The following is a 21,431-nucleotide window of genomic DNA, read 5'->3' on the forward strand; positions in this document are numbered from 1 at the left end:
AGCCTTGATAGCTCCAGAGAGGCCAAGGTTTCATGTAAAACAAGTGAGAGTGATCCCAAAGTTGAGGGAGAGGGAAAGGGGAAGGGGAAGGAAAAGGGAAAGGGGAAGGGGAAGAGGAAGGGGAAGGGGAAGGGGAAGGGGAAGGGGAAGGGGAAAGGGAAGGGGAAGGGGAAGGGGAAGGGGAAGGGGAAGGGGAAGGGGAAGGGGAAGGGGAAAGGGAAGGGGAAGGGGAAGGGGAAGGGGAAGGGGAAGGGGAAGGGGAAGGGGAAGGGGAAAAGGAAGGAAATTTCTCGCTTCAATAAATGAGGCAGATCTTAAGGTAATCCATTCTCAAATACTGTATGTATTTTTAAACTGAAGACTTCAGGTTCTAGAACTGAAACACTGACCAAAAAAGAGGTCAAGCACATGAAACCAGAGCACAAGTCTAAACTAGTGTCTGCTGATAAGCATTTTTCTATTTGCGATTTGGGTTTTTTAAATTTTGTTTCTCCAGTTTTGCTTAATTTTAAAAGAAACTCAGTGGGAGTTCCCACATGGCTATGTTTCTCCTTTCTTACAAATGTTTAATTTGACAAAACTTGGGGCTAATGAAGTACAGCAATTAGTTTTTGAGTGAGAAGATAGGATAGTCCATCAGAAAAGAAATCACTGCTGGTATGCAAAACCAACCTGCAATATGTTCATAAAAAAATCTTGAAGAAATGAAACAGATGTTTTTGGCAATGACAAGTACTCAAAATGCCATGAGCTTGTATACGTGAATGGTATGGCAGGCATTCAAACAGAAGAGTTCACTTCACTAATACAGCCAAAAATCAAAAAAGCCAAGCATGCTCTAGTAGAAAGAAAGCATTAGTTGTGGCAGAGCTGAATGCTTTACAGTGTGCTTCTCTTAAATACCTAGAGGTGGTTCTGGGGATATACCAATGCTCTGCAACAAAGCTTCTGTCTCTCTTCTTTTACGGTCTAGGTCAGAATCTTCCTGAGCTGGCTCCTTTTTCTGCTGTAGATCAGCCTGAGTTAAACCAGAAGGAAACAGAAAAGTTTATTTCATCTATAATCAGCTCTAGCAATTGTATGTGTAGAAATATTTGTATGCACTACTGCTTAGGTACAATTTGAAATTAATTTTGATACTTTTAGGTAATTTATAATTTAGATAGTTTATACTGTATATATCAGTAACAGTATTTTTACCTAAATGGATGGTAAAACTGGTCTTTGAAAGGATATTTGCAAGAATTTTTACAGGACAAGGCTGGAAATTTTCTGCCTCTCACTCAGGAGGTGCAACTTATTCAACTAACATAAAAGCTGACCACAGAACAACAGGTATCATTACCCTGAATAAAACTGACCCTTTCCTATTTATTTCAGGATCAATAAAAAAATTTCATTGCATTTCAGTGATGTAGCTTAAGGTCCTATATTTGGTCCCAAGCTCTTGTTGGGAAAAGAAATACTCACTCATTAACTTCAATATCCAAAAGGTACAAAGGAAAGAACTGACATCTCTAAACTAGGACTTTGGCATCCCTTGGCCCACTAAAGGTCCACAAGACCTTTCCCTCTCTGCCTTGCTATCTCTACCTCCTCGGAGCTTCAACATATTAGCCTTCTCCCACTCTGATCTGTGGGCATCTAAAAACAGTAGCAGCACCTGCATTAGCCAGAATCCCACAATGAGGTTGCTCTTTCTGCAGAAACCAGAGTGCTGGAAAAGAGGACTTGTATGGTTCCTCAGATTGGTGTTGACCTTGGTGCAGGCACAACAGAAAACCTGGACATTCAGAAGCATCCTCATGTTCTCCAGTTTGGAGACAGCCAGGAAACATTGATTTTATAGTCAAGGCCCAGGCATATTCCTGTGCTTGGCCTTTCCCATGAGCTATCTTACAGCATGTAGGGCTGTACACAGCTCCCCTGCAGCAGTGTGAATGGCCAAGCACCTTTGTGAGTACCAGCCTTCACTCCTGGGCCCATCTGGCACCACAGCACAGCCCATTTATTCAATTATGCACAGTAGCATTATCTGCAGGCAAGTTTCAACCACCACAAGTTCTCCATGAAGCATAAAGTCAGAGTCAGGGGACACAGAGAAAGGACCTAACAGCTCCCTTGAGCCATTAGCTCAGACCCCCTCCCTCTAATTCTTTAGTAATGAACACTGAAAGCATTACCATTTAAAGATCTGCTTATGGAGGACTTCCCCAGTGAGTCCAGGAGCCTCACTGGCATGTGTGCTGTAACTGCACAAATGGGGCTCCAATGAAAAAAGGTTAAAAAAACAGCCAAAACTGGAATGCTGATTTCTTGGATCACATCACATTTCCAAGGTAATTCCATGAAATTCATGTACAATATTAAAGTGTCAGTTTAAAAGGAAACCAGTTATTAGTAAAGGATAACAGGTGCTTTAAACTACAGTAAGTGTTGACATTTGAAGGAAAGGAAGCATAATCACTTAATGCTTCTCTGACTTTGCATGAAAATGAATATCCACTCCCTGTCAATTCTCACCTCTATTCCACTAAGTGACTGAATAAAAAGAAGTACAAATCCCTTAATGATAAACCTAATGCATATTGTCAAGGACAAATAAACTAATATGTCAATCAAACTTTAACAGAACTGAAAGATGCACCCATGCCAGAAGATGAAAATGCAATTGCAATTATGTTTTACTTTACTAGAGAATAATAATTGTAAATCTCTTACCTTAGCTAATAATCAAACTAGTCTTCAGAGTACAAAAATACATATTTAGATTGTAATGGCTTGAAAAAAATGTATGTCCTCTTTCTGTCTTCTCCCACTCTCCACTCCCTTTTCTTTGAAGGAGAGCCCAGGAAAAGGCATTGTGGAAAATCAATTTTTCTTTCTCCATACACATGCACATCATGTTGTCTAAACTGTTGTCATTTGACAGTGCTGTGGTTTTAAAAGCAATTCCCTCACCCCAATATTCTCAACTAAACAAAGCTTTTTTGATTTTCAGGTTAGTCTGACATGGGTTTGAGTATCTCATTCCACATGAGAGATACCTTAGGGCATATAATACTGAGATGTCAAAACCTCAGCAAGCCCCTTGTGCAAGCATAAGTTAGCTAAAAGGTGGTTTTGCAAATTTACCTCTTTTTTCTTCCTTTCTTCCTCCTTCCGTTTCTTTTCTTCTCTTATCTGAGCCAAACGTTGTTTTTTGCGCTCAAGTTCTGCTTTTAAATCACTTTTGTCTGACATTTTGACTCTGCTGGAAACAAAAATATGGAAATCAAGGTGAAAATTGAATGATTACCCTATTTACTGAAAAAAAAGATAGTTCATTATATCAGAAGGCTTCTAAAATTGCAACAAATATATTTCTACATAAACACTGGTCCTTGGTCTATACTGACATTATAGGAAGTGGAATATTTTCTTTACAATTTTGATTTCAAGAAACTAGACCAGAATATCACCAGACGTGGAATATATTTTCAGACTGCCTCTACTACAAAATTACCTTTGTGAAGCAAACATATTGCTGTTCAAAATAATGCTTTAATGATTTCAAAGTGAGCCTAAAGTCTTTTGATTTCCACAATCTTCAGCAGCTCTGCCAGAGTGTAGAACTCAGATCCACAAAGCAGATTTCAAGTACCAGAATCAGAGCTGCCCTAAATAGCCCCATACTTCTTAGACAAGTAATAATTTTACTTGCAAAAAGTGGAAACAGGAGAGCTTTTGCTTATGCAGGTGCTTTGTACAGCTGCCAAGCAAGATCCCCTGTCCCACCAACACAGTCCCACACAGACCATCAGTTCAGTCTCACTATCCTTCTCACATTCACCCCTTCAGCATGCACTCTCACCAAGCTATGAGCTATCCTGCTCAGGAATCTCTTCCTCCCTTTCCAGGAAAAGCTGGGCCATTCCCCCAGGAAGCTGCACACAAGGCACAAAAACCCAGCAAATCAACATTTTTCTTTAATGAAACATTGCTCTGCCAACAGTCTTGTGTTTAGGTCATCTTTCCAAGAGGCAGAAGCCATGCCTAACACACTCCTGCTTTGATGCCAACCACACAAACTTGGCAAAAACATTTCTTCTGAAATACTGGAAGACCTCTTCCACCACTGAAACCCACTTTTCTTTAGAATAGTGATGTGAAGCCACAAATACTCTTTTTCTTTTAAATCTCTACCAGCCTACACTTATGAACATGAGCCTTGAAAATTAAGGATAAGGAAATAAAAAAGTCATTCTATACAGATATAGAGCCAGATCTTTAAAGAAGATATGATAGCAATTTTTTCTAGTTGTAAAACACCACCAGTGTTGCACAAATCCATAACTTAAGTCACAGATTATTTATTGATTTTCTAACATCATAATCATTATGAACTGTAATCTAACTGTGCAAATACTGATTTTCTTATTAGCACTTTGTTCCAAGGACAGTTCTGATTAATATAGCCATTTGTGAAAAGAGTTAACTATGCCTTTCCTGTTCACACATCACCAACCATATCCTCTGCTGCAACTCAAAATCAATCAGATCAATGGCAGTACCATGTATAGGCAAAGGAAGTCTATTGTTCACTTGATGCATGGGAAATTTGAATGTCAACTCTCCATTAGCATAATGAGAATTCTGCTTATATTACTGCCTGGATGGGTGGATGACCAGAGAGTAAAATTATCTGCTAAAAATTACATGGTACTTTCACCCGTCATGAATTTCACTACAGACATCACCTTCCTCTTAAAAATTATAAAAGACTGATAGCCTGTGAAACAGAGGATATTACCATCAAAACATCACCTGCACATTAAGCACAATCTCGGCCCCAAATGCTTTGTTGTCTTTGCAAGTATTTTCCTTGAAAAAATATTTGGACTCAGACAAGGAAACCATTTAATGAAAAGGACAGGCATAAGAGCAGCCTAAACTCCAGCTCACACTGTCACAAATTCTGCACTTCAGCAGAGCTGCCCATGTTGGCAAGGCAGCCTTTCATGGCCAGGGGACTCTGGTTCCAACTACAACTGCCAGCAAACAGTATAGCTAGGAAGGACAGCTGCCAACCAGTGGAACCCCTGGATACACTGGCTGCATGTGGAGGACCACCATTTCTTTATTCCTCTATCACTCTCTTCTTATCCATAATGGTATTGCTATCAACAGGAGGAAACCAAAATTGTCAGGAAAAAAAAATCATTTGGCAACAAGTAAACTAAGCAAAAACACTTTAATCTTTGGGATGAGCTGACATCAGTGAGCTATTTTTTACATGAGAAATGCTCATATTAAAAAACAAGCATTTTAATGGCAGAGCAGGTAATGTTTTGCCTACAAATCTGTTCAGGATTTCTGTGTCTCTCTTAGATATGGCTGAAATCCCATTTGAAGTCATTTTCCTAATCTGTTGCACACATTTGAATTCTGATTATGAAGTTACCCCTCAGAGACCTTTGGACTAGAAAGAGTTTTTGCATCCTTTTAGTTCTGCAGTTTGGCAACAGAGAGAGAGCTCCCGTTTCCATGCAAAAAATATGCAAATGCATTTTAAGGCTACTGACAGAAACCCTGAGGGTTTGGCATCCCTTTCAAGCTGTTTGTCAGATATCAATGAATGGCTTTCTAAAAATTCATTCCCTTAATGTCAGGGAAGCTAACTAGCTTTTCCCCTGATTAGAGCATCAATGGTTTAGTGCCTGGCCCCTCTTTTACAATGCTCCAGTCAGGGTGATCAAATCCTATTATAACTTTGTTCTATTTTTAACAAAATAGATCTTATATACAAAAAAGATGATGTATTAAATTTCCTTCAAAGAATGTTGCCGCTTAGTTATAGACTTTCATCCTGAATATATTATAGTCGTGCCTGAGCCCCCCAGACAGCTTACCAACCTGCAGACTAGCTATTTACAATTTTAGCACAAATTGAACACCAAGGGTACGTAACCACCTTTCTTAGATGCCAGCAAGCTGGTAGCAAGCAAGGAGGCAAATGTACTTATCACTCTGCTTGGCATTAACCATGGAGTTAACACTGTTCATTCCTGGGAGCAAATTTCTAATAAGTGCCATTCTGAGTGCCAAAAGGCATGCCACACCGAGAGAGATAAAGGCAAATGGTAAAAGAGATTTACTTTTAACATTCTCTGTGGTGCAGAATGACAGCCCAAGGCTTATGCACAGCCTAATCTCCAGCCTGGGAGAAGGCATTGGTCAGAGGAATCACTAAGGAGCATATTTTGTACTGAAGCAATTAAATTCCCTGTGTGGGAGAAGGAACACATAGGAATAAACACACAGAACATTGAGTAAGTGTAGAAATAATTAACATAGTAGGGCAACAGCCTGGGACTCCTCTGTTCAAGAGAGATGCAAAATCTTAGATCAATTTTTATTTGTTTGGCTGAGTTTACTGTCATGGTTTTAGAAGGGGACAGAGTCTTCCCACTCCAGAAGTGCTTACCATACATGCTAGCAGAGGTTCTTGTTATCAGGACCTTGCAGAGAGAGCACCTGCCTGAACTCCCAATACTTGGAGAAAATTCTCCTTCGAGATACTGAAGAAAGGAGTTGGCTCCTCATGGCATGCCTTTTAATGAAATGGAGTGCTCCATTTCAAGATGTCAGTTTTCCCCATGTGCATTAAACATGCCTCAGAGTCCCCTCTTAGGCTTGGAAGCACAGTTAATTCCATTTACACACCAGACCCAGCGGGATGGCAGCTACCCAGGCCTGTGCATGTGCAGCACTGGCTTCCAGGGACTGCTTTCTGGGACCTCACTATCTACTGGCTTAGCTCACAGCATCCTGGATGCCCACAGTCTATGTGGAAATCTATCCCTACCATCAGTACAGGCAAAATAAAAAGAGTCTGGGTATCCTAAACTTTTCCTAAAACACATGTTTAAAAGCAGCTAAGATCAAGCATGCTCCAAAGTTACCAATTCCTCTTTAATGATGATTTAATGATGATAAAGGGCACTGGGTGATCTACACTGTAAATGTCTCAGACAGGGTGAGAAGAATCCTATCCTTACAATGCTCCCAGCAGTTCTTTTTCGCTTGTCACTGTATGAAACAAGATATTTGAAAGACAATTTACATTAATCATAAAATAATAAACGTGTTTGCATAAACTTCTCTGCTGTACACAACATATTCCAAACTACTCCACTAAGCTCATCCCACAGGTAGTAACATTTCACAACCATCTCATTTGTACTAGCAGTAAGAATATAAATATGCAAACAACAGCATTTTATCCTTGACTGTACTAAAAGCCATGCAAGTACTTTTACATGTGCAAGCCAGTTTTACTACAGCTTTATAAGCTACAAGGTCTTTATCAATTATCAGTATCACAATATTTGAGCAGATATTTTTTCAAAGCATTTCTATGAACACTTAAGAGAAGAAACAGTCACAGATATCTAAAAAGTTTTACTTAAATTTCAGTACCAATAAGTTGATACTTAGAGTATCAGCCAGAAGAACAGGTACGAAGAGTTGCAAGATGTGTACATAGACTAAATATAGGAAAAAATAAGCCCCAAATGCCCAGTGTATATCAAGTAAAATAAAAAGATAATTACAACAGTGCAGTTTTTAAGCAGAAAAAGTAAACAATATATCAGATCTCCCTTCTCTTCCAGCCTGTTCTTTGTATTTGCTAGAATAGCATTTTGCCTGCATGCTTCTGCCAAGCTCATCTAAAAAGGAGCCTAAGTTTCCAAATCTGGTAGCCCATTAAAAAATCCTACAGATTTTGCTTCTTTTTGGTGTTTGCAGGATTTTTACATGCTGTCCATTCAGTAGGCTGCACTAGAGTAGAAATTTTCCAAAAAGCGTAGGAATTTTACCCTTCATGAGCCTTGAGGTCTTTCCTGGTTTGCGAATTCCTGTCCTTTTTGTTATTATCTCTGTTGCAATTACCATGGGGGTTCATTAAATGCTGTTACATATGGCATTAGTCATCCTATATAACTAATTATAAATAATTTATTCATTAATTAACTTCTCTGAAATAAATAGGCAGCATCTAGCATTTAGAGATGCTGTACATGTATTATTCATATGCCTTCATAAACAGCCAGTTATTTGAGTCCAAAACTGCAAAACATATTTGTGTGAAATGCAGAGGATGTTGCACAATAAAATATATTACTCATTGGTTTTGGTTTTAAAGAATGGATTTATAAGAGTAAACGGAAGTACCATTACTACTGAAACTCCAACATATGAAGTGCTTCACTGGAAAAAAAATATTCATTTCTATAACGTAATGTATTTATCTCTACTAAGTACAAATTAGCATCTTTCCTACAGTTAGAAATATTATATATCCTTCCAATAGAAAAAAATTCCCATGAGATCTACCTAAGACTTCCAAAACTTTGAAGTGTGCATGCAAAGTATGAAACTGTGCAAAGCAGATAAACAGCTTTGGTCTGCAAGAAACCAGAGGGAGTTGCTACCCTAGTACAAATATATTCTAATACAACACATTAATTTGAAAATAATGTTTGAACACACTTCAAATGGGCAAGAGAGGCTAGAAGCATCTCAACAGCAATTTTTAAATAAACATGAGTGCCTCTTTTCATCATGCATCAGAATTTGTACTTGACTTCAGTCGAATAACATAAATAATTTTGCTAAATGGGCATATCAATGTTTCCGAAATCACAACAATGAACAAATATTTGCAGCTGCAAAAGCTCAGCATTTGCAGTATTTAAAGGAATCTTCTCTGTGTGACGAATTCAGGAAAACACTAACTAAAATTGGAGAGACTAAGTATTTTTTCTACATAACCTTGAGGCAAAATAGTCAGGCTTTTTACACTGCATCTGTGTATTTATCTATAAATAAAAATGGTTGTCAAGTGTTACATTTCAGGGAATGTACCATTTTTATCCTTCAGCTTCTGAACATCTCTAGCAGATGGGCAAAGGTCTTGTACTTTGTTCTGTAAAGGTTTACAAATCACAAGCATCCAGAGATTTGGTTCTGTGCTTCCTCCTGGTTGCTACGCAACAGGTCAGCACATCTCTAGCCTATTTATTTTGATGCTGTCAGGGTATAAGAGATGTACCCACAACTGCTCAGTTACACATCCCTTACAATCCATTGCCACTTAATCTTTTCACTCTTGTTCTCCCATAATGGCCCTACTACAAAATTAACTCAGCTTCATCAGAATTGCAGGGTCTCCGCAAGGCAGCATGTGAGGAAAACTCTACCAATGCCCATTCTTCCAACAGCAGGACTAGTGCCAATGAATCAACACCTTCTTGTCATCCCTATCTCTCATGCCCCTTTAGCCTCTTAAATTTACCATGATCTTTTCAATTCCAATACGATGCCTCAGGTTTCAGCTTTTATGTTTTTTCGGATTCTGCGCTGCTTTAGAGTCTAGTTTTGAGCTTCATATTAGCGGATGGTAAGTTCTCTTCACAGAATAGGTAGACAAAACAATTCCTTCACAGCTGGGAACCAAGGACAAATGATCCAAATCTGAGTCCCAAGAGCATAAACAATGACAGAATGAAGAGAGGAAAACAATAAACTCCAATATGCTAATGGACCAGAACTTAAAACAGTGAGAGACCCCATGACTGGATTTCCATTTTGTGACTATTTTGGGTTCATCTTGGGTGTATCCCTGGCTGGGCTCTTGTACTGCCCAAGGTGGATCTATTGAGGCCTTCTAATAAATGCCTACTCAATTCTTTAACTCTGTCTAGCCTCTGTTCCAGGTCAGCCTTCACAAGGCATCAAACAAACCCAGTGCCATGGAAGAGACACCATGGAAAGTTGAATGGAAGAAGCTGCTGGCAACAACTCGCTGGAGATGAGCAACAAACACCCAACATTCCAGCACAGAGCAGAATGAACCCAAGGACTCATACTAACATGTCACTCTAGCAAAACTGCTGCACGTCTTGCACCAAATATGCTCCCTTTATATTGAATTCCACTGCATATATCACCTCAAAGAAAATGGAATATTAAATAGTTTTAAATAAATAAAACTATTGAATAAATAGGTCTTTCAAAAGTATTGGATTTTCTCTCATAAGCATTAATGAGTACAGTTGTAACTGCACAATGATCTCAGATGTGCTTCTGTAAGATGTCCTTAATGATGCAGCAGCCAATACTGAGGAGATCTGACTGAGGAATTGTGCCCTAGTTACAAAGAGCAGATATTTTTAACAAAGCAACCACTTGCATGCTTGACAACATTTAGATCTTGTAGAATAGAAGATTCCTAAGCATTCTTGGTCACTGCCCTCTCTATCAGCTTGTGTCTCTGTTATCTTTTACTGTTTGACTGCAATCACACCCAGGATTCCATATGTGACTCTGTATATGGCTGGGAATTGACATAACAAAATTCCAAATTTTGTGACTCTACACAATGGTCTTTCTCATTGGGATTGTGTTATATTTTGTGGATTTCCTAGCTTGCTCCAGAGAGGAATTGCAGGATGAACAGATCAAGAGCAGCCCTTCTGAGAAGGACTTAGGGGTGCTGGTGGATGAGAGGCTGGACATGACCCAGCAATGTGCGCTCCCAGCCCAGAGAGCCAAACCAAACTGGGTTGCAGCAAAAGCAGCGTGGGCAGCAGGGTGACAGAGGGGATTCTACCCCTCTGCTGTGCTCCAGTGAGACCCCACCAGCAGTGCTGCACACAGCTCTGGGGCCCCACTAGGTTGGCTATTAGGAAGGACATGGACCTGTTGAAGTGAGTCCAGACAAGGCCACCAAGTTGATCAGAGTGATGGAGTACATCTCCTGTGAGGAAAGGCTGAGAGATTTGGATTTGTTCAGCCTGGAAAAGAGTAGACTTTGGGGTGACCTAATTGCAGTTTTTCAGTACCTGGAAGGAGCCTACAAGAAAGGGAGAGAGACTTTTTATAACAGCTGGAAGTGACAGGACAAGGGGAAAGAGATTGAAACTGAAAAAGAGTAGGTTTAGATTAGCTATTAGGAAAAATGTTTTTACTGTGAGTGTGGTGAGGCACTGGAACAGGCTGCCCAGAGAAGCTGTGGATGCACCATCCCTGGAAGTGTTTAAAGGCCAGGTTGGATGGAGCTCTGAGTGAAAGGTGTCTCTATCCACTGAAGGGGCCTTTATTACAAGATCTCAAAGGTCCTTTTCAAACCCAGCCATTTTATGATTCTGTGACCTAACAGGATAATTTAAAGGTGTTTTCTGACATTAAAAGACAATCAAATGCATGCTGTAAATTGGTAAGATTTTAGAGATGGATAATGTGAGAGGTAACAATCTAAACCTCAAGGTGAAGGTCACTAATCTAGAAAAATAAGAGCCTTGTATTTAATGTCTTTGATTTGAATTTCTTTAGTATGTATTTCTTATACAATGATCATCTGCTGCTCTCATTGATATGACCACTTCTTCAAAACCTATATAAAATATCTTGTTCATCATAATAGTACCAAAATGCTTCCCAGGGGTAAATCTAATGATACTGAGACCTAACATTGAATTTTGCTTCAGGTTGTCTGCTAGTCTCTCCTGAAGTGGATCAAAGAGTAATTTTTTCCTTCCTGAAGATATTTCAGCCATTAAAACATGTAATTTCATTTCATATTGGGGGCTAAAACTGACCCCTCTGACTTTTCCACCCTCCTCCTGAGATAACCCTAGTGGTACATGGCTGCAAAGTGATACTTAAAGCCATTTACCCAAACATGAAAAATGCATGCTCCAGTGTCTGCTTCTTAACCCAGATATGACAACTGCCAGAGAGACATCAAAGAACAAGCTATGCTGCCATCACACAGGTTCTGCTGGAAGACTTACCCACATATCGTTTCTTTCTTTTAAAAAAATATGCTTTGCTTTGCCGCTGATGTCTGTAAGGATGTAACTAGGTTAAAAATATTACATATTGATTTCAGCTCTGAAGTCAAGACAGCTAAAGATTTAGAAAACACGGAAGAGCTCTGGCTGTAAGAAATACACAGAAAGTTCTCAAAAAGTAGAATAAACAACACTACCATTCTCTTTGTACTTCCCAGGGTTTACCTGGCAGTACCAACAAAGCAGATGAATGCTCAGAGCCTGCCTTAGCCAAATATCCCTGCTGATCGACAGAAGAGAAAAAAGGTATGTCCAGATAACAAGGCAAGATGATAAATGCAGATGCCTGACAGAGTAATTTAAAGGACATATGCAAAGAATTTGAATATGAGAGAGGACTAAGAATCAAGAAATCTATTCCATTTACCTTTTCTGCGATTAAAGCGTTCCAACCAAATAGGAGAAACATGTTTTGGGGTTTGTTATTTGTTGGCTTGTTTGTGGTTTGGTTGGTGGGGGACCGGGGGGGTTGGACATTTTTTGTCTCGGGAAAACTGAAACCCACATTCCTAGGGTGACTGTGGGCTAATGAATGAGAAGGACTGGAGGAATAGAGATTGCATTCTTATTCATCAAAGCTATTTTCTGTTAATTTATTTTCTGCAAAGATTCATTGGACCAGAAGAAGCAGATGCGAGACAGCGAACATTAATCCCTAAGAGAGGCCCCTGGGTTCTAGTCTTTGTTTCAGGGTTAGTTTATATTATACACAGTGACTGTTTAGTTTACAATACAATGCTGTATTTAGTATCTGGAGCTAAAGACTCCTGTTTCTTCCTGAGCATTTGAAGCAAGGTGATAAAGAGTCCTTTCTATTTCTCCCACAAGTTCTGTTACACTCAAAGAAACTTTAATACTTCAGACTTATGTGAAGCAGCTTCAGGGGGAAAGACTGGAAAGGTACTTACTGCAGAAGACATATAGTCTGCTGGTCAGCGCACAGATGAAGGCAAATGTCTCTTTAAGGAAAAGTAAAAATTACCTGAAACTCCTTTACTTTAGGTGATTCCCATTACAGCCAGGAGTAGATGGTGTCAGCTGCAGCTTGGCGTGGAGCGCACAGTCTGGCACATGAGCTTGAGGAACTAGAGATGAACTAGATGGAGCAGCCTCAGAGAGACAGGGCAGACACATGGGCTGTGGTGGAGTCTGGGGGCTCAAGGGTAAGAACACATCAGAAAAGTCCAAAAAAGGCAAAAAAGTGAGCTTCTAGAGACTTCCTGTGCTTCAGGAGCCAGGCGAAAGCCAAGCTGATTTTTGAGAACAGCAATTTTAGTTTCTGTTTCCCATACCATTTCATCATTTTAGATGCAGCTGAGCTTCCAGTTTGGGGAATTCAAGTATGCATCCCAGATTTAAGATGTGGATATGCTCTGCACTTTAAGCGCAGCCTCTTACAAAGGCAATGCTGGCTGCACATGAGTTCTTCTCTCCCCCCCACACACATATCTCTCAAATGCCCTGGCTTCAACTGAGAAACAGCTTTGCAAAATGGGCTGACTGAGAGCAAAAGTAAATAAGTCCCTGCACTAAATGATGGGGCAATCACATCCCTGGAGTACGCTGCAGGACCTCCAGAAGCAAGCCTTAGTGCATGGCTCAGTATACCAGGACCTTGGCTCCAGAATTTGAGACCAAGACATTAGTTAGACACCACTAGCTCTCTTCAAATGGGGAAGGTGATATAGACAGTTTTGGAAAAGATATCAACATGTACTAATGGTTGTCAAAATACTGGACCACAGAAGGTCCACAAGGCAACTAGAAATGATCCATGTCTGGTTTTCACTACAGATCATTGCAGTATCGGAAGAGAGAAACAGAGAGAACCAAGGAGTAATTGGGTAATAGCTAAAGTTAATCCTCTAGCAAAAGTGGACATTGCATGATATGAGAAAGCACATCAGTGTTATTCACATATATATATACACACACACAGTACCTCAAGAAAAATAACACAAAAAATGCAAAGCAACCAACTTTAATTATACTTACTCCTAATTTATCACTTGATTTAGTGAGATCAGAAACTTTCTTGGGAAAAAATGAAACTTAATTAAACTTTACTGAATGAACATTGAGGAGGCATGATCTCCCTTTAAAGACTTCAAAATCCACACTAGTATTAACTAATATTACTGCTATTATAATAATTTTGTTCAAAAAGACTGATATGTTTGTCAGTGTGGAAGTCTAGAGTTTTTTATTTCCCTGTCACTAAGTAAACAATAAAACCCAGTAAGTGTTATTTATGTATATAAAGGCTGCTGTAAAAGGTGTGGACAGCACCAGTACTAAGGCTGAAACACAGAACTTTTTCCATGTTAGCCCCTAACAAAGACTATAATTTACTGTCATCTTTTGAGTTCTATGCTTTAAGCATATTGGAAAAATCTTAAGGCTCTTGAACTTATAATTATCAGAAAAATTATTGAATTTGCTCAAGGTGTTTTTAAAATATTTTCAGAGGCCCTTAAAGGCTGAGAAACTAGGCTTTCCTGCATTTTCTTGCCATTCAGCTTTCTGTGAAAAAGAAAATATTGTGGGAAATAAAGGGACAGTTTTCCCATGGGCTCTTTCAGTACAAAGAGAGAATGGCATCACTGTTTTTTTTATGTTGTCTCCAGTACAATACCCTCCTATCCCATCAGCACAATTTTTCTTGTATTATTATTACTACTGTGGAGATAGTGAAAGCCAAGAATACAACATTCACAGGCTTTGCCAAGTGCAGCAGATTATGTACATGAATAGCTAACTGCACACTAGGGGGTATGATTTAGGTCAAATTTCTTGTTTCATTCCAAAAGATTATAGATTTTTAAGCCATTCATTGTTTAGTGCACAACACAGTTTACAGTCATAAGCACATATAACCTGAACTATTTTTTCTCTCGTTTTTGCAGAAGTAATTTGTGTTCCTAGGCAATGAAGACTGGCAGAAGTTGATAGTCTGTAACAAAGTGCTACAAGCGTGTGACAGAGCTCTATGAGCAGGTTGAGCTAAAAAGGACAAAGAATTAATTCATTTGGGACAAGCTAAGATCTTAAATAAATCAGAATTATGATACAAACTACCTTCTGGTTCTGCAATTGCTTAAAATGTAACAAGAAACAAACTGATGAATGAAACAATAATGTCATATGACTGAATAGTGAGATTAATAAAAATGGCAAATCTTTTATATTACTTAAAGAGAAGAAAAACATGTATTATGAAATGTCACATGAGTTTAGATAGTCTCCCAACTTTGTGCTGTGAGAATTTGAGAAGAAATTATTTTAAAAGCTCAGTGTCAGTGGAATAGTCTTTAAACCAGGACAGACCGGTTTAAATATAAGAAAACATTAGAAACAGTCTGGGTTGGTTTGTTGGGTTTTGTTTGGTTGTTTTGTTTTTTTTCCTGTAAACCTGCTTTATTACATATTTTAATTTCTGGAAATATATAATAGCAATCATTTGAAATGTCTTTGCCCCAATTACCAAGTGACCTGGTAACCACTCGGATCCTAACAGTGATGGCCTAATGTGCAAAACACGAAACAAGGGCATGCTTTGAATAGTAAGGATTTAATATGACTCTCTATGCCCTTTAAAAGCTAAGATCTGTTTTAATGGGTACAAAGCAGAAGGGGTGAATAGTTTAAGGCAAGAGAAATCCATATTTTCCCAGCATGTGGTCTAAGATCTACAATGATTAACTTTCAATACTAACATGGCATAGTTTCAGTACTAACATAGCTTTTTCTCTCAAATTCAGCCTGAAATACTAAAATCAAGGAAATCTTGATATAAAGTGATATAAATAGATAAGAAATATATCCTCTATTATACTTATTTGTATTTAATCATACTAGGTGTTTTTTTGTCTTTGCCTGACTGTAACTCCCCATTGTTTGAACACAAAACACACTGCATCTTTCTGCTGGGCTAAAGTGAAAAATTAATAACTGAGGAGCAGGATTTGGAATTATTTGTACCACATCACAGCTGGAGGGAGAAAAGACCAAAGAACTAATATTTCTATGCTAGGGAGAGAAAACCAAGGGGAGGGGAAGGGAAGGGAAGGCTAGCAAGAAGGGAATGTGATGTTAAGACAAATAGATAAGAAATATATCCTAAGAAAGAAATATATAGATAAGAAAGTACTGAGTTAAAGAGAAAAGGGTAAGCCTCAAAGAATGATAGTGAGTGGGAAAGGAAATGTGAAGAAAAGATACCCCTTCACAAACAAAAAGTTAAGTCCTTAAAAGATTCCTTCTGTAATTGTTTTCTGCTGAGTGGCAATAAATGAGCCTTCTCCTTTTAACAAATTATTGATTAATTATTCTAGGGCCAAGCAGGGACAGTCAGCCAGCATCTGGGGAACACAAAGGATAGAGCTGCACTGCTTCAGAAGGGCTCCCAGGAAGTCTGCTTCTCAGGTTGATGTAACTTTTCTCTCCAGATTGGCTGATTCACATGCATGAGAGAAGTGTTAAATATAAAACATGTACTTGTAATTGTACAATTAAGAGCCAAGAATCACAAGAGACATCTAAGCAGCTATTATTCATCAGGTAACAAAGATATCTGCATACAGGTCAATGCAGCAATTACACAGGGACTCAAAAACTCTGTTAAGTCAATGCAAAACTCTCATTTCCTTCAATAGTGTTTGGAGAAGTATCATGGCTTTCAAACAATGAAGGCAGCTGACCTCTGCCATCACTCTTTATGCTCAGTTCACCACCAGAGAAGTCAGAGAGAAACTCCCATTACTGTCAGCAGTGATAGGGCTGACACCTCTGTCCTTAAACTTGAGCATGGACTTACAGTGTCCTCCCCACAAAAAGCTTCAAGAAATGGTCACTCCTGCTCCATACCTTCTCCATGCTGCACGGCACTCCCAGACACTCATTAGCATGCTTTTGCCTCACAAGGTACAACAAAAAGTGATGAAGATGCACAGTAAAAAAGAAGGGGTATAGCTCAGGAGGAGTCTCTACGTCACCTGTCACAGATTATCAGAGGTGTCTTGTATCTCTAAGATCTAGTGGCTCACACATTATTCTGCTTCACAGCTTCCTGCAGCTCCTGCCATCTGCCTGGAAGTAGCCATTTTCCCAGAAAAGCTGGCAAGATGATGCCACATAAAATGAACAGTATTGGGGGAGCAAGCTCATGTATACTGTCTTATTTTGAGGCTTGCAGATGGCCAAGTGAACAACAGCTCCCGATGTCATCTCTAACTAGAAAAAGCTAGCACACTTTTAGATGGATTATTACCAAGTAGCAAAGGGACATATTGCATCAATCTGAGATTTAGACTGAGTCAGGGTCTCTTTGTGAAGCAGTGTCATTCCTGCATTACCATTTCTGCATGCTCACAAACAGCTGAGGGCAAGACCATTCAAGCCCTCATATGAAATGCAAGCCTCCATATGGACATGTAAATGTGTACTCACCTGCAAACAGAAATAAAGCTGCTCTGGCAAAAGCATAGTTCTACTAACACAAGTTGCATCTGCACTAAAGGCATTTTGCCATCATATTCCATCAGTATTTTGGCTGGAAAATGTGCCTTTTAAACACAGATTACATCTAGAGTCATTATGGCTTGTTTCATTTAAGGTTTTTAAAATAAAATTGGTATTAGATGAGTATTGCACTGAGAGGTCATTATGTCTGACTATGGCTGCAGAAAGCCTGAGACTCTATCTTGGCAGATATGAATTACCCTGTGCACCTCAGTGAGGATTTCAGTGTTACTTCCCTCCAACTTCTCTGAAAATTAAAGCCCATGGAAATGACAAGGAGGACAATCCTGTTAACATCCCACCACCACCTCCAAGCAGCAACTCATTTTGGCACTAGGTGTTGGTAACTCTGAAAGATTCCTAATTCTGCTGCCAGTCAAACCAAGCCAAAGGAGCTCAACAGGGCACTTGAGGCATAGCCCTGGTTAAGTAGTCCTAGAGAGTGACCACAAATATGTTTAAAATCTCTGTGAGAAGTTAAGTTTGAGGAGCTGAAAGATACCACATGATTAACTGATACACTAGCAAGAGTAAATGAAGTTTTCAAAAAAATATTGCCTTTCTCTACTCTAAATGTTTTTTCTACTTCAATCCCTTATCTTTTTCCCTTCCAGCCCATTTCACATCATTGTCCAATATCCTGCAATGGTGGTGCCTCTAACACAGCCCATTATTAGAGCAACTAGCTCAGTCTAGTATTCCCCCTCTCTCTTCTTGCATTCTGGAAAACAGAGGGCAGCAAGGAATGCTTTTTGAAACCTGTCTTACAAAAGAAAAGAAGACCAAGAGACCGAATCTGTTAACTTATTTAAAAATAAGGCAGGTAAGTTCTCATTGCATCATTTAGAATATCTACACTGAAGACAGCTGCTAAAGCAAAGCTTTTATCTATGGGAGGCATAACAGGAACTAGAAACCTGAAGTTGGAAAAATACACTGAAAAACAAACACATTCCAATAATGAAAAAAATACCCACTGAAAGGCATCACAAAGGAGGGCAGTTCACTGCCCTTCCTCCTATAGAAAGAGCTGGAAGGTCAGCTTCTTAATTTAAGATCTGCTGGCTACAAAGGAATATTTCCCTGTGTATTCTTTGAGTAGCCAGATCTCCAAACTTCCAGTAATTACTGCATGTGTAAGGTGTGTTTTATTGCTGCTCCTTTAAAGATTCCTCTCCTAAACTGTGGATAAGGCAGCACTACAGTTAGTGAATTTTTATGGTAGACTAATTAGAGGCAGAGGTGCTTAGAGCTGAGAGAAATCTAGCCAATCTAACTCTAAACCATCATTTGGATCTCCATATACCTGGCCCTCAGAAGTCCTGCTTAACAAGGAAGATGATGGTAAGTCCCAATCTTCAAATCAGTCTGTCCACAGAGAAAGTTCAGAAGAGACAACACATTTTTGTATTTTTATGAACTATAAATGGATGATTTTGGGAAAAGAAAACAAAGCAGAGGATGCACTGGTGAGTGAGCACTCCCATCTGGGTGAAGACCCAGATGTAGCCCCAAAGTTTGTATTAAAGAAACCATTTCTTGCAGAAAAATGCTGCAAATTATAAAAGGAATTTTATTTGCCTTCACTAAATATGGAGAATGTTACTAGAGATGCCCCCTCAAAAGAAAATAAAAACAAAAAAAAAAAGAGCTTAAAAGAATCAGAATCGCAAACAGGTAACCTTCCCCCTTAACTTAGCAAGAACAGATGAGGCACTTCAACAAAACACATTGGTGGTAACAGAACTTAAATTCCCCAATTGCTCTGATAACACCATCTATCAAGACGCAGGCAGTCCTGGGACCTGGGATTTCCATTCTGAAACAGGTTTTGCAGTCCCATGCTTCATGATATTTAGTGCAATTTCCAATGTTATTTAAAGACTTCAATCAGAAGTGAAGCACTGACAAAATCCTGTATGTCAGGATAAATTTCCAGGTATGAAAGTCATATGCCAGCTTCATGTCAGGTCCTTCCATCTCATGCCCTCTATATTATCAGGCTAGATTGTTTGATCTGCCAAGAATCCTTATGTTATATGCATTTATAGCTCAAATATTTACTTTCTGTCAATGGCAGTATGGACAGAAAAACAAACTTTCTTCCAGTTCATAAAACAGGGGCTTTGTCTAGGAAATCTGGGGCCTTATGTTCTTCTCTGCTGACCATAGGGGATTCCCGGGATGATGTAACTGCAATATCATCCTTTTGAAAATCTATTTCACTGGACTACCAGTGAAAAAAGGCCTCTGGCTGACTCCCTCCATCTCTCACCCTTTTAGGGAATTACCTTAAATGAAAGATCTATTTACTGTCCGCTGTCGTCCTGGACTTGAGCAAACCCGCTACCGCTCACGCTGTGTGAAGAATTACAGATGAAAAACTTTTACCACCCCCTTTTGCTTTAAGCTGTTGGGCGCTCAGGCGGCAGCCGAGAGCCTGCGGCCGTCACTCAGCCCCGGGGCCGGGAGGCGCCCCAGGGACCGGAGCAGGTGCCGAGGCTCGCTCACCGCAGCCCCCCCGCCGACGAGCGCCAGGCCGCCAGAGCCCACCCAAGGCGAGGGCTGGCCGGCTCCGCGGGCAGCCGGGGATGCCCGCCCGCCCAGCCGGGATGCCCGCCCGCCCAGCCGGGATGCCCGCTAGTCCAGCCGGGATGCCCGCTCGCCCAGCCGGGATGCCCGCTCGCCCAGTCGGGATGCCCGCCCGCCCAGCCGGGATGCCCGCCCGCCCAGCCGGGATGCCCGCTCGCCCAGCCGGGATGCCCGCTCGCCCAGCCGGGATGCCCGCTCGCCCAGCCGGGATGCCCGCCCGCCCAGCCGGGATGCCCGCCCGCCCAGCCGGGATGCCCGCTCGCCCAGCCGGGCCGCCTGCCCGGGGAGCGCCTCCGGCGGCCGCACCAGGCTCCGCGGCCGCTGCGCATCCCGCGGAGCGACTCCCGCCCCGCTCCTCCGCCGCCAGCGCCGGGCCCAAGGGCAGCCCCCACTCGCCCCTCCGGTCCGGCCCCGCCGCGTCCCGGCCCCGCCGCCCCGCGGGTGCCTCACCTCCGCCGGCGCCCGGGAGATGCGGAGCGGCTCCCGGCGCCTTGCAGCCCTCACCGAGCCCGCGCCGCCGGGGGAGCAGAGGGATGCCCCGCTGACTGAAGGGCTGCTGCCAGTAGCTGCGCCCTGTCGTGCCGAGCCGAGCCGAGCCGAGCCGTGCTGCCCGCCGCTGCGGCAGCACCGCCGCCGCCGCCGCTGAATATGCTGTCTCACGGTGGACAGGCTCCTCCCGAGAGCTGCTGCTGCCGCTTTCCTCCTCCCGCCTCCTCCTCCTCCTCCGCCCGCGCGGCCCCGGTACAGACACCCCCTCTGCCGCCCCGGGGCCGGGGCGGGGCCGCGGGGCAGGTGGCGGCGGAGGGGCCGGCTCAGTGTCCCCGCCCGGCCCCCCGGCAACTCCGGCCTGAAGTGCGCTCGCTCGGCTCCGCGATGTTCCCCTGTGTCACCCCCACAGTGGCGCAGGCTTCGCCCCGGGAGCAGCCGAGCCGGCAGCTGCGCGGCTGTCAGCACAACACCGGCTTCACCGTCAGCCCCACGACAGCCCAGGCAGCATCCACCGCCGCCTCCACAGACAGCATCCTGACACCATCGCATGGTAGCAACCGGCAGCCCCACGACAGCCCAGGCAGCATCCCCACCACCATCCTGATGGCAGCAGCTGGCAGCCCCACAGAGGCTTAGCCATCGCCCTCTAAGCTGCCTAGAATATCCTCCCAGGCCAGCCTCACCGTCACCCCCTCGGCAGCCTGGCCATCACTCCCGTAGCAGCCTAGTCAACTGTCATGGCTCCAGGCTCCTGCTTAGTCCTGTCCCTTTCTCGAAGAACAGGGAGAGCTCCAGAACAGATGCTTTCATGGCTAAATAAGGACAAGACTGCCCAAAGGCAGACGTTTTGTTTTGCCCGTGTTTCCTCATACCATTCATGGGTACAGGTACCAGACAAGAGGGCCAGATTTCTAGCATTGCCCCTGCTTC

General features: G+C 41.8%; 1 protein-coding gene across 8 annotated transcripts in view; it reads right to left on the reverse strand.

Annotated features, from left to right (window-relative positions):
- DYNC1I1 (dynein cytoplasmic 1 intermediate chain 1) overlaps window positions 1-20,806 on the reverse strand; it is a 183,967-nt gene extending 163,161 nt beyond the window's left edge. The window contains exons 1-5 of one of the 8 annotated variants that reach the window (XM_021538382.3): window positions 20,463-20,806; window positions 19,712-19,778; window positions 12,883-13,049; window positions 3,136-3,250; window positions 904-1,018 (exon numbers count right to left, since the gene is read on the reverse strand). In XM_021538382.3, coding sequence (XP_021394057.1) covers window positions 904-1,018; window positions 3,136-3,243 — 223 coding nt within the window. In that variant the 5' untranslated portion in view covers window positions 3,244-3,250; window positions 12,883-13,049; window positions 19,712-19,778; window positions 20,463-20,806. Of the gene's footprint in view, window positions 1-903; window positions 1,019-3,135; window positions 3,254-12,882; window positions 13,050-19,711; window positions 19,779-20,462 lie in introns of all 8 variants that reach the window. The other 7 variants (XM_021538380.3, XM_021538381.3, XM_021538378.3 and 4 more) reach the window with 7 other exon arrangements.
- Window positions 20,807-21,431: the final 625 nt, after the last annotated feature.

The sequence above is a fragment of the Lonchura striata genome, chromosome 1 (genome assembly GCF_046129695.1).
Source record: "Lonchura striata isolate bLonStr1 chromosome 1, bLonStr1.mat, whole genome shotgun sequence".
NCBI lineage: Eukaryota > Metazoa > Chordata > Aves > Passeriformes > Estrildidae > Lonchura > Lonchura striata.